Source organism: Ambystoma mexicanum, chromosome 13 (genome assembly GCF_040938575.1).
Source record: "Ambystoma mexicanum isolate Mex_15411 chromosome 13, UKY_AmexF1_1, whole genome shotgun sequence".
Classification (NCBI taxonomy): domain Eukaryota; kingdom Metazoa; phylum Chordata; class Amphibia; order Caudata; family Ambystomatidae; genus Ambystoma; species Ambystoma mexicanum.
The window spans coordinates 832,910,514-832,925,852 of record NC_090938.1 but is presented as its reverse complement, the minus strand read 5'-3'; the positions used below and the strand labels follow the sequence as shown (position 1 = coordinate 832,925,852).

Here is a 15,339-nt window from a genome sequence, read left to right as displayed (position 1 = left end):
GGGGGTCATGGTGAGGTTGGAATGCATTTAAAGAGGGTCATGGTGAGCCTGTGTGAGTTTATAGAGGGTTATGGAGAGCCGTGTATGCGTTTATAAAGAAGGTCATTGTTAGGGAGATCTTTCATTTGAACATCTTTTCCTCTCTGCCCTGAGCCTCCCAGCTCTACTACTGGGCTCTCTGGGAGACTGTTTTGACTCCAAAGCCGAGCGAGACCTTTTTGTCTCACCCACCTCCTGCATGTACTTTGGTTTGGGTTTAATTGACCCCTCTTAAAGGAACCCAGTGAAGGGGAATTCTCTCCCCCTAGTCTTTTTAAGCCTCTTTTTCTATGGCAGCCCCGCCGCCCCACCATAGGTGGTATGCTGCCAAAGACCCCTAGGGTAATGTGGTTTTGGGTCCTCCCCAGTGCAGGAGTAGTCGCCTCCTTTGTGTGATTTATTTTCTACCCATTGCAGCACAAGCCATCCTCAATGTAGTGCTGTGGGGACACTTTGTATCCCTTTATCTTTGTTGGAAGTGACAAATAGGATACCTCCGGGGCATCCCTTGAACAGGCTTGTGGCAGTTGTTACTTTTTACTCTATTTTGCGAATGCATTGATTCAAGCTACTGCTGAAACCGCAATAATTCACTATATACAGTACCTCTGGTTAGAAGAAATGGTTCCAGCTGGCTTGTGGTCCTGTGTGGCTCTGCAGATCCTGTTGTTCCTGGGCCTCAGTCGTGGGGACAAGAGGGAGGACATCTGGGGACTCGTGCTCTGCAATGGGACGTTCAGCGTCAGCAAAGGGCAAACTTTAAATACAGCTTCGGTGTTCCTTCACGTCTGACAGCATATAGCAACACCGCCGTTCTCGGATACCGCTCTAGACTTTCCTCGCATCTGGGGTCCAGCACTCTGTTGGGGTGGCTCATGAATGGTCAGTCCTGCAACAGGAACAGGGAAATCCGGAGGAACTTCCTAGCGCTGAAGTCCGACTTAAAAGCAATACACACAATCTGGTGTTCCTCTACCTGGCACTTCGGTTCCAGCAGCAGGTGCAGTGGAAGTACAGCCCGCTCAGAGAGGATGTCCAGACAGGCTTACTTTGGAGTTGATTGGTCCCACCAACTCAAAGGGAGAAGTCATCCTTGCAGGGCTTCTCTAGTCGAGGCAAATTCGGAGCTTCAGCATGGCAGCAGTGCTTCACCGGGCAAACCAACGGTCCCGGAGTTGCAGCAGGCGTCGCTTCCAAGTTCTTCTTTGGATTCCTTCCTCCAGTGGTCGACTGCCTTCCAAGCCAAAAAGCCTTGCCTTTTATGCAGGTTTCTCCCATTCATTCCAGCCTAACTGTCAATCACACAGCAGGGTGGCTGTCCTTGCCAGAGAGCCAGCCGGCCAATCACCTTTGGATGCATTCCTGTAACCAAGGGGATTAAGCACAGGGAGAGTTTTGGGCACCTCCCTCACTTCCTGCCCCTGCCAGACATACTGGAGCCAGAGGCGGACTTCACTCGTGAATCCCGCCAAAGACAAAACGAACAAAGGGACCAGACCTGGTCCGGGGACAAGACCAGGGCCATTTTGACAAAATGAGCACCCATGGGTACTTTACCAAGACTGCAATTACAAACCGCAGTAAACACACACAATGGTAGTAAAAAGTAAACCACTGCCACCAGCCATTAACTGTAGAAAGGGTAACAAAAAATGTACATGAGAAGCTAGACAAAGGCGATACTAAGTAACCCCCCCAGCACCCCATGGTAAAATGGTGTGTGCTGGGTCTACTTAGAGAAAAGGTAAGTGAAGTCGATTTCCCTTTACTGCTCTGGGAAACAGTAGCTTATCCAAGAGAGGGTATTTAAACCTTTGGGAAATGTAAGACTTCCCTGTGCCACTGCACTGAAGGTGCTGTGTGACACAATGTAAAGATGATGCCTATGGAGTTTGTCAGACTCCAAAGTCAAAAGAAACACAGAGAATCAATCACATTAAAATGACATGAGATAAAAAAAAGTCCTAAGGTCCAGCAAAAAGAGCTGTGGGTCTCTAAGGTAGAAGGGAATTAGCACATTTCTGAGTGTGTGTGTGCTGGCAGGAAGTAGGGGGGGGGGTCGCCCAGACCCCAATACACATTTCTTCTGGTGACAGACTGTTGTTGGGAAAGATTCTGGAAGGCTGGCTGTCCCCAAACCTCAAGCTTGAATGTTGCTTCTGTCACTATTGGAGGCTGGGGTCACCCCCATTCCTCATTTTGGATATAAGGAGATGAGCTGGACGCAGGAATAAAAGTCAGCCACTGGACCAGAAGAGATCCGAAGAAGACGACGGCTGAGGGATGCCAACAGACTGCACCAGTGACCAGTACTGGACCAGTAGAAACCACTGTGTTGCACATCTCGACCTTCTTTTCGACAGTGAAGACCTCTGCGAGGTACCTTCCTCCCTAACACTGGTGGGGCCAACCAGTCACCTGTCTTGCTCAAGGTTGCATAACAGTGTTCCGCTGCTGGAGCATACACCGCTGCATGAGCCCTACCAGGCCCGAAACTAGCCAGCTTCCGTTGCATGGACTTCCGGCTGCCAAAACGCCTGGAACTCGACATTGACATCTCCAAGGCTCTGCTGAGACTCTAATAATCTGCTGTGTTACCCTCCACCAGAAGAAGTGCCTCCAGGACGACCAGAGCTCGACCGCCGAGTGTCCCCTGACCCAGTCTGAGGTCAATGCAAGGAGTGCTTCCGTGAAGATCTCTTCAAGGGTCCCCTTTTCGTCATGGAACCGAATCCAGGTATCCTGCCTACCGTCTGACGCCACCAGAGGCCTCTAAAGACAACCAGGGGTTATCGACCTCGAACCCGCGAACATGCCCGATGACTTCAATGGTGAGCTTTGCTTCTCTGAACAATTTGCTATGGTCTGTGCCTGTTCCTAACTTTCGGGGAAAACGGGGTGTTGAGATTCCTTATATCTATTGACCTGCCCTCTCCGCATAGGGTTTGCATAGGGCGCAAAGTCCTGCTTACCTTATAGCTATCCAAGGCGGACCCAGGGCAGTGGTGTCCGGGTCAGTACTTCTGTGGGTCCTCCTCGAGACTCCCAGGGGTGGCAGCTTCTCCTCTTCAAATCGAAATGAAGGCTCCTTAAGTCCCTACTTCTCAATGATTTCTATTGCCAGCATTGACTAAACTTTGTACTGCACTGGCCTGAATTAGGTGTGTCCTTCTGACTACTCGACTGCATTAACCCATATGGGTGACCAACTCTGAGTTGTATATATGTACTAAACTATTTATATTTAAAGTGGATCTTGGTGTAGTATTGTAATAAACAAGTGTTATTGGATAACTTACCTGTGTGGGCCTTTTATTTAACTGGTCTGATAGGTTTTAATTTTACTACACAACAGTGCCCCTTACAGTTTAGCTCAGCCTTGCTGCTTAGTCATGCCACTACAGTGAGTGGCTTTGCCCAACTGGGGTTGTAAAAAATCTTGCTTACTCTAGGTTGGCTTTTCCACGTTCTTTCCCAGATAGAGACTTTAAAAATCCCTCCCAACAGTCATGATGAGACTTGTATGTGTTTAAAGAGAGTCATGTGGAGCCTTGTGTGTCTTGTGTACAGGCGCATAAACAACCAATCAATCAACGGGGATATGTGTTACAAGCCAATAGTTGGGACTGTATTTACAGTGAAATTGTTGTTCACATGCCATTGATATCAAGCAGACACATTCAGGTGTTGATATGCCTGGACTCACTAGGAAGAGTGCCCAGAGTGACATTTCTCAGTTCTTTAATTGATGGAGGGAAGGAGGGCAGAGGTGGTGTGGTGTGTGAAGGCATTATGAAGCAAGACACAGACAACAGATTCAAGGATCACACGCAATATCTTTATTTACTTAAATGCCAAAAAATGTAGCAGGCGCCACTCTCTAGAAAGAACATGGCATGATAACCTGTCCTGTGGTTTTTACGCACTTTGAGAGTCCACAGCTATAGCTTTTTGCTCACTGTACTTTTTACAAAGGAGGAATATCCATTTGCATATCAGTCTTTGTCCCGCCCACTGTTAAGATGGATTTCTGAACTCGGACCTGGTGGCAGAGGTTCAGAATCCCAGCCTAGTTTCTTAGAACAGGGCAACCTTCTGGACAAGTCGGACCAATCAAGGTAGCATTGGGGGAGGTCAAGACTAGGTCTCAGGAGGGGTGAGGGTGATCGAAAGCCCACAATGAGCACACACAGTAAAGAATACCACAAATTACTCTCAGTCAGTTGTATATATTAACAATACATATACAAGTATTAAAGGCTTTTTAAATCAAACAGTGAAGTCAAAGCAATATTAACAAAACTAACAAGAAACGTATATACAGTAACTAGTGGCCTAAATGTATATTACACAAGTAGAGATTCACAACCTTCAAAGAAAGGGGTCACACAGTGCGAATATATTTTAGACAGTTCTTCAACAATGTAAACCCTAACTAATAGGCAGTCCAGTCCCTAGGAAGTGTGGAGCCTTGCGCTCAAAAGTACATTCTGTGCCGGAGCTCTCGATCGTGCGGTTACGTTCAAAACGGGTCTTCTTAAGGGGGCTGTACTGGCTCCGGAAGGTGGGTGAGGTGATGAAGAATAAGGTTCCCACTACTCAAGGAGTGTCTCCCCAAGAGGGAAGAACAGGTTTCAAGAATTGGGAATAGCTCGGTAGCACAGGCTACCTCGATAAAGGAGAGTGACTCTCATGGGACACTTGTGCGTAAAAGCCTATGGATATGCCAGGGCCCACCGGTAAAGGATGCAAGTACTTAACGATCCTCTGCGCTCTCCAGACCAAACTTCGCCAGTCGAGTCCAGATCGTTTGCAGGTTAAAATCCTGCAGTTGCGCGGCTCTGCATCTTTCAGGGGCTGCGTTCCGGGACTCAGTCCGTCGCGGGACCGTGGTGATTTCTCTGCTCCTGGGGAATGGATCAGGCCAGTTGCACTGCATCTCGTCTTAGAGAACAGGTGGGCACAGCAGCAAGGCACCCCCGAATTTTGTCAAAACAGCTGGGTGACACAGTGACAGCGTATCCTCGGGTTCAGGCGTACTCTCCTAATTCCAGACCTAGGAATGCTAGGTGTACGAAACTCGGCAGGAGAGTGCCTTATACCCAAAGCTTACATTCTGCAAAGGCTCAAGTCGAAACTTGAGACAGCGGTGGTTCTAGGGCAAAGTTTCTGTACGAGCTGGTCAGTTCACTGGGTGGTCCAGGAACACTTCCGAAAAGGCTTGCTTACAGGTTGAACAGTTGGACATCTTGCCTGACATTTTCTATCCTAGAAATATAAAAGCTAAAAGCCCTTTTAGGATCTAGCCTGGGCAACATCTCTTCTTCCTTAGAAGGGTGTGGAGGTGGATAAAAATAAAATGCTGGCCAAGTTATTTTCTGTGTCAGATGGAATTCGGGCACCGGCTTGGGAAGGAAGGAGGGACAAACCCTCAAGACAACCTTTTCCTTAGAAAATAATGTAAAAGGAGGTTTACATGAGGGCTTGAAGCTACTAGAAAGACTGTCTTCAAAGTTAATAATCAGAGTGGGCAGGAATGAAGAGGTTTAAATGGAGCTCCGATTAAGAAGGTTAATACCAGGTTCAAATCCCAGAACGAGACCAGAAAGGGGTCCGGAGAGAAAGTATGTGTAATTCACTTGAGGAATCGAATGACAATTGGCATCTTAAAGTAAGAGCCGTGCTCCGGGTTCTGTTTAAAAATGGACAATGCTACCAGGTAGCCCTTGACAGTAGCCATCTGCAGCCCCTGATGGGCTAGGTGCAAAAAAGAAAGCACTGCAGGTGTATTTCAAGTAAACAGATGAATATCTTTAGCTCTACACAAGCTGCAAACGTATTCTAACATCAGCGGATAGTGCTTTTGTTGCTGGCTTACTGGCTGAAAGCAACACCTCCATCAAGTTTTCCGGAATGCAGGTTCAGAGTTCGGATTTCTGGGTGAAGAAGATGGCCTCCCACTTTTGAGAATAACTCCACTCTCTGGGGAAGACGGAATGGAGGGCAGATGGACATGTCTAGAAGGTCTGGGTACCACATGCTCGTGGCCCAATCCTGAGCAATCATGATCATGGGCTTCCCAAACGTTCTCAACTTTCTGATGACATGAGGAATGACGGGGACTGTTGGGAACACGAGCGGAAATTCCCAGTCCACCACACACGCATCCCCCAGAGCTTCTCTCAGAGGAAATTCCCTGGAGCAGAATAGATTGGATTTCCTGTTGATACTGGAAACTAACAGATCTCCTTGCAGGGTTCCCCAAAGGGCAAAGATCGCTTGAAGGGCTTTCTCAGCCAACTCCCACTCCTGGGAGATGCTCTGTCTGCTGAGAGCATCTGCTGTCGTATACTCTTCTCCGGTTAGTTAAACAACTGATAGAGAAATCCTTTTTTTAATGCACGGCCACCATGTCGTCTGTCATTATCAGGACGTTCTTCCGCTCTATGGATGGCAAAAAGGTCATCAGCGCCAGTCTGGTCGCCCTCAGCTCTAAATGGTTGCATAGTCTGGATTCTGATGGGGACCAAAGACCACTGATCACAAGATCGCTCATGTGAGCTCTCCAGCCCATGAGGGAAAGAATCAGTGACTAGTTTCATCTCCAGCTATCATCACATTTTCCTCGATGGCCCACCACAGGAGATCCTGTGCGACCTTGCTCGGGACCTGAAAGAGGTCATTCTGCCCGAGAATTGTGACCACTAGGATCGGAGGGCCCATGCAGGATATCATGAGGCCCAGCAACCTCAGAAAATCGAATGCCGGTAGAGGTTGGGTGTTCTGCAATCTTGTAACCATCTGCAGCATATGTTGAGCCGTCAACTTGGGAGGCAAATCTTTCCCCAAGGAAGAGTCCAGGACCGCTCCAATTAATTGAAGCTTTTGGGAAGGCGTTGCCTGGGTCTTCTTGATGTTTGGGGAGAAGCCCCGTTTGTAGACAGAGTGGCAGGTGCTGTTGAGATGTTACAGAACCTGTTCAGGAGAACGGACTCTGATCAGCCAATCGTCTAGGTAGGGAAAGATCCAAATTTCTCCCCTCCTTAGATTCACTGCCACCAACTTGGTGAAGACCCCCAGGGAGGAGGTCAGCCAAAAGGCAATACTCAAACAGATAGTGATTACTGGCAATGGCGAACCTCAGGTACTTTCTGTGCTTGGAATGTACAGGCACAGGACAGCAAGCATCCTGAAGATCGAGTGACCCCATCCAATCCTGGAACTGAAGGGCCTGAAGGATCTGCTAAAGAGTGGCCATCTTCAATGTATCCTTCCCGAGGAACTTGTTCAAGCATCTCAGGTCCATCCAAGATTGGTCACAATCCTCAGTCTTTCTTAGGAACCAGAAAATAGCTGGAGTACCAACCTGGGTATTGTTCCACTACAGGTACACTTTTCCACAGCACCTTTCTCCTACAGGGAAAAAATCTTCTGTAGAAGGAGCACATCTAGCTCCCGAAGAGATTGCTCACTCAGGGGGACAACTCTGGGGGGACTTTTCAGAAATGGGAGACAGTAGCCTTGGGCCACTGTCTCGAGAGCCCATTCATCTGAAGTAATGCAATGCATTCTTGCATTTGCTAGGTCAACCTGCCTCCCACCGGAGTCCTGTGCACAAAGTGCTCAGAGAGGTTCTGGGGATGGGAGTATGGCAGAGGACAGCGAGGAGGTGGCCACTTGGGCGTCTTTCCTCCACAGCCCCTAGGGGCATGTGTGAACCTCCTTTGTCCGCTCTGGTGTGGCGGGTCAGCGGAAGGCCACAGACTCCGATTTTTCTATTTTACGTTGTACTTTATTAAAAATAAAAGTGAAAACTCCAGACTTTCCCTATACTACAGGTTTTCCCTATCTAACAAAACTAACCAGGGCGTTTGTCAGTGAGTCCAAAAGGACGATCTGTCCACTGTTCAAACTAATCTAGCCTGACCCTACCACTACAAAAAGAACTAAGGCACAGGAGAATGACTCCCTTCTCGTGTGAGCTTGTTTCCCACCAAGTTTACTTCAATAAGGTATTTGTAGCCGGTCAGATAGCACAGAAAGTAGAGTGCTCTCTTTGACATCCGTGCAGAGCCCGCCGACGCAGGTTCGAATCCCGGCAGGGCCAAACTCAGCCTTTCATCCTTCCGAGGTCATAATAAGCAGCACTCAGATACCTGAGGGTTTGTAGCACTATATAAATGCAAAATATTATTATTATGTAGGTAGTTATTAGTGATGACTTATCAAGTCATATAGTTCAACTACTGGGGTGAAGAATCCTATGGATCCCTCACTAAACCCTTCCCTAAAGTCTCCTGCCAGGTGGCCAGGGAAAGGCAGACGCTTCCCGATCCTGACCTTGGGGGTGGTGCTCTGCAGGAGGATCACCTGGGAGGAGAAAAGGCTCAGGCAGGTGAGAGGAATCCAGAGGAGACACAGTATTTGCCTTCTTTTAAAGGAGACCTGTTTCCATTCCCTCAATATATAATGGCTTGTTGCCACCATGACCCTTCTGTTACACGAGTTAACCGCCTCAGTGTGGGTGGGAGTAATCAGAAGCCCTGTGTGAGGAAGGCATTGTATCAAAAGCAGACACTGACAATGGATGAAAGTTTCAAAAACCTTTATGTAACTCGAAGGGTTTTGGAAACTGCCTATCTTGCTCCATCTCTAGAATGGGAGTAATCTCGTCCATTAAAACAAACAAAATAGTTCACGTTAGTATAGTAAAAACAAAAAGGCCTACACTAACAAAACCTAACCTTGCCCTCCTTCTCAGAATTACAAATGTGTTAAGGGATTACAAAATGAAAATAGTGTCTCAAAAATAAATGTCAGAATGGCTTCAGCACCAACTCCCTTCCCCAGGTTCAACCCCACGAGGGTCTAGAGAGTCTCTTAATAAACAAAGGATAGGTGGATTGCACAGTTCTATCAGTTTTGCACACTTTGGCTTACTGGTAGAGTTCAACAGTTCAATCTTAGGCTTTCAACCCTTGGTAGTTCAATCACTTCCTTAGGCTTCACCCACCTTGCCATCAATACTTAGTTCATATGCTTTGAATTTCTCCCAGTTCTGCACAGGCTTCCCTCTGCGGACTCGAGCCTGTCTGTTTGAGGGGGTTCCTTTCCCCATGTTTTATTCAAGTTATCTTTCACGGTCAAAGACTTTCGAAACTCCAAGGAAGTTACATAGAACTCTGCATGACCACTTCGACCTCTCTTTCCACATTCCTTCAATTTTAAAATCTTTTCTTGCAGCACCAATGCCTCTTATCTTTTACTTGCCTTCTTGGCCCTTTTCAAAAGGTCTTATGCTCGACTTTTGCCCTCTTGGCATGTTCCCCAATTTACATATTTCACGTTCCTCTTATTCAACTTTCTTTCCTTTGATCTCGCTTGCAATATCTTTCAAATAAAATTCATAACATTTCACAGAGACTTTCGAATGTGTGACATCCTTTCACAGTACCACTCTGCTACTTTCCTTTTCCTTTAACAATTGTCCTCTTAATTTTGTTTTATTGGCAGAGGCATAATCTTCAACTTTCAAATCACAGTCACTTTCTCTTTAACACCAACCAGACTTTTGTTGCTCTCGATAACTCAACGGTTGTGCTGAAAGTTTTGCTTTCATGTTTTCCTCGCACTTCAAGGCTGCTACCAGCACCTCCTCTGTTCCTCCCCAACTCTGCCGTTCACCCGGGAGGGTCGCGGGCTGTTTCCTGGCACCTGGAAGGTTTCGTGCCTCCATTCACTTGCTCGGCTCTGCTTTTCGAACTCTCACGTCTTTCCAAAAGCTGGAAATCTTGCCTGAATTATTCTCCAACCACTCAACTGTTTATCAGTCTGTTGTCCTTCCTACTCACACATTCTGGTTCTCATCAGCCTCGGAAAAGCTGTTCCTTCACGTACCCAGCCTCGCTCAAAGTGTGCTTGTGCTCGCCACCTTTTATCAGGGGGACTTAACAAGTGCCAGGTGTACATTATTAGAGCTACGTGCCGACTCTGCCTGGCCTCATTACAGGGACAAGGCCAATGCAAGTCAGGGGGAAGTAATCCTTCTGATCTAATTCCCCATCTTCATTGGTGCAGTACCTTTGTCAAAAAAAAGGAGGGGAGGAATTATGGGAGTTGTATTTTCCCATAAAATAAACAGGGATAGGGGTTAGATGGGTTGTGGAAAAAGGGGTAACCATGTCTCGCCATTGGCTGCTTCTCCCCCACTCCCTGAGTTCCCCCTACCCAGGTGATCCTCCCTCGCTTGTCCACCCCCAGGGTTGGGATCCAAAAGCAATGGCCTTTCCCATGCCACCTGAGTAAGGATCCCTAGGGACTAAGTTGTGAAACACCCTCTGGTTTTTCACACCTGTATGAATAAAAAAAAACATCTCACTCAAATTCAGGGAGCTCAGACAATTGAGTCGGATGACTAAAGGTTGCTGGGAAAAGAGATTGAAATCTAAGAAAGAAACCAAGTCCTATAATTCCCTCAGTACTGGGGCGAGAAAGAGGGATGCAGAGAACAAAGTTGTAGTGGCCAGCTAATTAACCTAAATGGCCTACACCTAAGGGCGACTGGGAGGCTTGAATGGCACATCCAGGTGTGGGCTAGAGAGAAGCTGAAGAAGTCGGAGAAGCAGAAGAAGCAGTATATGCTGTGCAGGCCGCATCTGCAGGTGGAGGCGGGATTAACAGAGCGAGAAGATGCCGGGACCCCTCAGGGTCCTTAGAGGGTTAGTGCCTCTCCTTATACCCCTTGCAGAGGTTGTGCAGCACAAAGACGATGTGGTTAAGATGCAGAGAGATCTCCGGCGACTGAGTTGTGCACGAGATTCATAGGAGCTTGGAAAGCTCTGAAGTGCGGGGCGAGAGTGAACGACCAGAAACTGTTTGCCGGGTCCAGGAGAGCCACAGAAGCTAACAGCCAGCGAGCATCGAGCAAGAGTGACTTTCCCTAGTGAGTTCTCCACTTCCAAGTGGTACTGGAGCACTCGGGTGCTACTTGAGTGCGCCAGGTCAGCCGCGCTGCTCACGTGTGCATGATAGAGACACTTCTATTGAATAAAGAACTGTTAGAAAGCCACAGAGGTGGCAATTAATGAAACAAAGTAGCTTTGATTATTATTATAATTACTTTTCATTACGCTCTTAATACCGAAGAGGTTTCTGAATGCAGACACTGGATTCAAACCTGTGTTGCTCTGCGTTGTCTTGCTTCCAAGACGAGCGCATTGCCACTGAGCTATACCACCCGTGATGTACCTTTTGTGAGTTTATGGAGATCCCGACAACCCAGTGAGAAACCAATATTAAGAACTAAGGCTTGCAAGCAAAGCCAAAAGAGAGCTAAAGCAGAGCCAATTGAGATCTAGCAATGCCACAGCCAAAAGATGGCTAAAGCAGAGCCAATTGAGATCAAGCAATGCCAAAGCCAAAAGAGGGCTAAAGCAGAGCCAATTGAGATCAAGCAATGCCAAAGCCAAAAGAGGGCTAAAGCTGGGCAAGTGAGAACCCCAAGCATTGCCAAAAGCCAGAGGGGAGTAATGAGAACCTCAAAGGTTGCAGGAAGTGCTACTCCTATGTTGAGAGCAATGTGCTTAATCTAAACTCACATTACCAAAACCAAGGTAGCCACAAGGAACGACTATATCCTAGCTACTGTTTAACCATTAATGCAGAAGGGAGAGCAAGGTAGCAAAGAAGCTGCCCTGGAAGAGGTTATACAGAGTGAGATGAGAATCAGGTGTAGAGTGAATGTTCCATTCCCTGAAAACTGCATTTGGATACCAAGCAAAACTATTGAAGTTGCTGTTATTCTTACATTGAAAGTTACCATTGAAGCATTTTTCTCTTTTGTTGTTGAGTAAGTAGAGGGACAGGTGAGTGTACCGCAGTGTGCCTGGGGTTATTCAACAGGTTTTAATAAAATAGCAAAAGTTAAACTCTTTAAAAAGTTGTCCGCCTCACAGTTCTGACCTCTCACAGTAGTTTGGCCTGTGCCTCTGCAGAGAAACACCGAAAGGAACGCCCTGCGGCTGGCCGCCCCCAAAGATTTTGCAGCAGCTTTAGAAGCTTGCAGCTTCTCTCAGCAGTCATCAGCCCTTGGCCCAAAATAAATTGGACCCATCAGAGGACATGCCCAGTAGCCTTGATTGGGCATCAGCGGCAAACCCAGACATGTGTAACCATGCACATTTTATCATTACTGCATTAGAGCCCATACACCCACCAACGCAGTCTGGTAGGTCAAGCCCTGACTGGAGGGACAGGCAGGAAGCATCCTCGCCATCATTGATGTTAGTAAAACCATCCCTCAACTCACCCTCGGGAAGGTTTTCTGCTGCCTGGGAAATTATATTCAATAGGGTATATGCATACCTAGCCAAGGCACGAGAAGCACAGATTGCCTTCAGCGTTATGCTTCCTGCAGAAAAGACCCTCTTGGCTAGCTCATCGTATTTTTTATCAATCCTATCCGGCGGGATGGTCGGATACGCTGCAGCTCTTGGAGGTAGAAGTAGAGTGTGCTGTGCCGGCGTAAAAACGGAACGGAGGCGGTGTGTGCTATTTACACTTTCATCAACGTCACGTCCGAGCGCAGGGAATGGAAACCACAGAGGGACATAGACTCAATGCCGCACAGTTCCTTCTGCTGTCGAAATAGTTCCAAGACTGCAAGCAGGATATCAGTATATCAAAGATGAGGAATACGTGGGAGGACGCAATCCATTCGAATAAATGCTTTATTACAAGGTAATGATATCAGCTCTCCAGTCATTTATGCTTCAATTTCCAAAGAGCACCGAACAGATATGTTTGTTGCCAGGTGTTCTGACCTTAAGGTAACAAATGTTACTCCATTTCTGTGGAGTGATCATTTTAGAAGGCTGCTTGAACTTACTGTTAGGACTTCCACTTGCATCTAAGACACTAGTAACTCGGATCCTTTCATATCAAATAGTAAAAGAAAACATCCATTCCAATAAACTCACAGCAAACCTTCCAGGAGTTTCCCCCTGAGGTAACTTGTGCTTCATACATATGTCAATTGACTTTTCTCACTGTTCATAACACTTACGCTACTCGTCATGTTGTACATTTCCATGCATTTTCCAATTCAAGTTTCCAGACCTCTTACCAATCTGTGAAATAGGATTATCGAATGGAAGAACCATTTGAAGGAAATGGAAAGATGAGATGTACTTGCCAAACGTGTCCATGACGCTATGTAAAAAGCCTGCCTTTAAAGTGAAGGCCAACCTTATGCAAGAGAACATGGCCAGAGCAAACAAACCTAGTGAACCTTTTAAAATGGTGCACTCCATTGCCAACCGCAAATCAGACCACGGCTCTGCTCCTACATTCTAAAATCTGACAGCAAAGAACTGCTTGTACCTGCATGCTCCAGACCCAGCGCCAGGACCAGAAGGCACTGCACTGGTGCTCCCTTCCCTTAACTCGCCGAACACAGTTGTGTTACTCACCTCAGTACTTAGAGTCTCATCGGAGTAGCACTAATCACTGAACAGGTCTGCCTGGGTCTGTGTGACTCCAGCTTCCCTGCAACGTGACGCAGTAGGTAGCATCGAAGCCCCTACATCATATTACCTGCATTTTAATGGCAGGGCTTCCACTTTCCTACACCGAAGAGTCAATCTTTTCAATGTCGTCCTTGGACGGGGATTGCCGCCTGCTACCCTATACCTTTTTACTGAAGTTTGACAGTTCCTTTTATCCATAACCGCAGACTTTCCAGCTAGCTGTGTTGCATACAACATTGTTTAGTTCATACTAAAACACTGGGTGCAGGTTGTGCGCAACCGCCACTTGTGCGGACTCTGCCTTCAGTCTGCACCAAGAGGCGTTTAATTCTCAGTGTGCGTTTAATAACTGATCCAATTCATACAGTTTAATCTCCTCTTCCTGATACAGCTGTGTTCCTTTTGTGTTAAACCCGTTGGTTAATATTGGGATTTTACCAAGTTCTAAATACCTACCAGAGCAAATCTACCTTTGAACCTAGGACATGCTTTAAGAAGCCCTATTTAGCTGGTAGGTACCAATGTATGGTGAAGGAAAGAACAGCAATGCCAACTCTGGATAGACCGATCAGGATTCCAAACCAGCGATTCACAGTCCTCACCTGCTGTCAGAGTGGAAGGAAATATTGAGGATTCTTGATGTACGTGCAGCTTTAAGTAATAGAAGGACAGGATAACCTCTTTCAAACCCCCACCCTTAAGGATGGGTTTCCAATCTCTGGGACATACAATGTCACCTCAGCACCCTAGGACACGTCAGAAGCAGTTACCTGCAGCATGCGTTCGAATAGCTCCTTGCCATGGCCATTCCGCTGCAGTGACTCGTGGATGTAGAAGTCGAGGACACAGAGTGGCTCCTCCTCATTGTGAGCTCCATGGCGGTCCTGAAACGACAAAACAAAGAATTGAACAACCTGACACTAGTCCAAGCATTAACAATCGGACAACAACCATTCTGTCCCAATCATTAACAACCAGACTATATAAAGCATTAAAGAGACAATACAAAGCCTTAACAACCAGACTACCAGAGCATTAACAATCGGACAATACAAAGCATTAACAGGCTGACAACAATCAGACAGACCCAAGCAATAACAACCAGCCTGCATGTTCAGGCAGAATTCCTATTGGTGGGGATTCCCCACCCCCCAACCTTTTTGCTTCCCTGTCTCTTTTCTCTGGATCTCTGACCTACTTTTGGTGGCCTAGGGACTTTTTCTCTATCCTCCTTTTGTGACTGGTGGGCTGTTAGTAGTATTTAAGGTTTGCCCAATCCCTGCTTTTTGTGTTGCCATATTTTTGGAAGATGCCGGTCTGCTCACCTATTGGTGGAGTTTGCCACGAATTCCTGACATTTGTGCATGTGTAGGCCCTCATCTGGCTGCACTGGGTGGACGCAGTGGTTTAGGCCCTTATCTGGCTGCACTGGCTCGATGCAGTGGTTTAGGCCCCCATCTGGCTGCACTGGGTGGATGCAGTGGTTTAGGCCCTTATTTGGCTGCACTGGCTGGATGCAGTGGTTTAGGCCCTCATCTGGCTGCACTGGCTGGATGCTGTGGTTTAGGCCCTCATCCGGCTGCACTGGCTGGATGCAGTGGTTTAGGCCCTCATCCGGCTGCACTGGCTGGATGCAGTGGTTTAGGCCCTCATCTGGCTGCACTGGCTGGATGCTGTGGTTTAGGCCCTCATCCGGCTGCAATGGCTGGATGCAGTGGTTTAGGCACATCACAGTTGGGGTTTGCAACTGCTACACGTCTAGGCGAGAGCTTCC

The 15,339-nt window shown here is 47.3% G+C and overlaps 1 protein-coding gene across 5 annotated transcripts in view; it reads right to left on the bottom strand.

Moving 5' to 3' along the window:
* ATAT1 (alpha tubulin acetyltransferase 1) overlaps nt 1-15,339 on the bottom strand; it is a 254,055-nt gene that overhangs the window by 99,122 nt on the left and 139,594 nt on the right. For all 5 annotated transcript variants that reach the window (XR_011283234.1, XM_069635327.1, XM_069635326.1 and 2 more), the window contains one exon: nt 14,336-14,449. Coding sequence is in view for 4 of the 5 variants with exons in the window: in XM_069635327.1 (XP_069491428.1) it covers nt 14,336-14,449 (114 nt within the window). In the remaining variant the exon portion in view is untranslated. The remainder of the gene's footprint in view (nt 1-14,335; nt 14,450-15,339) is intronic.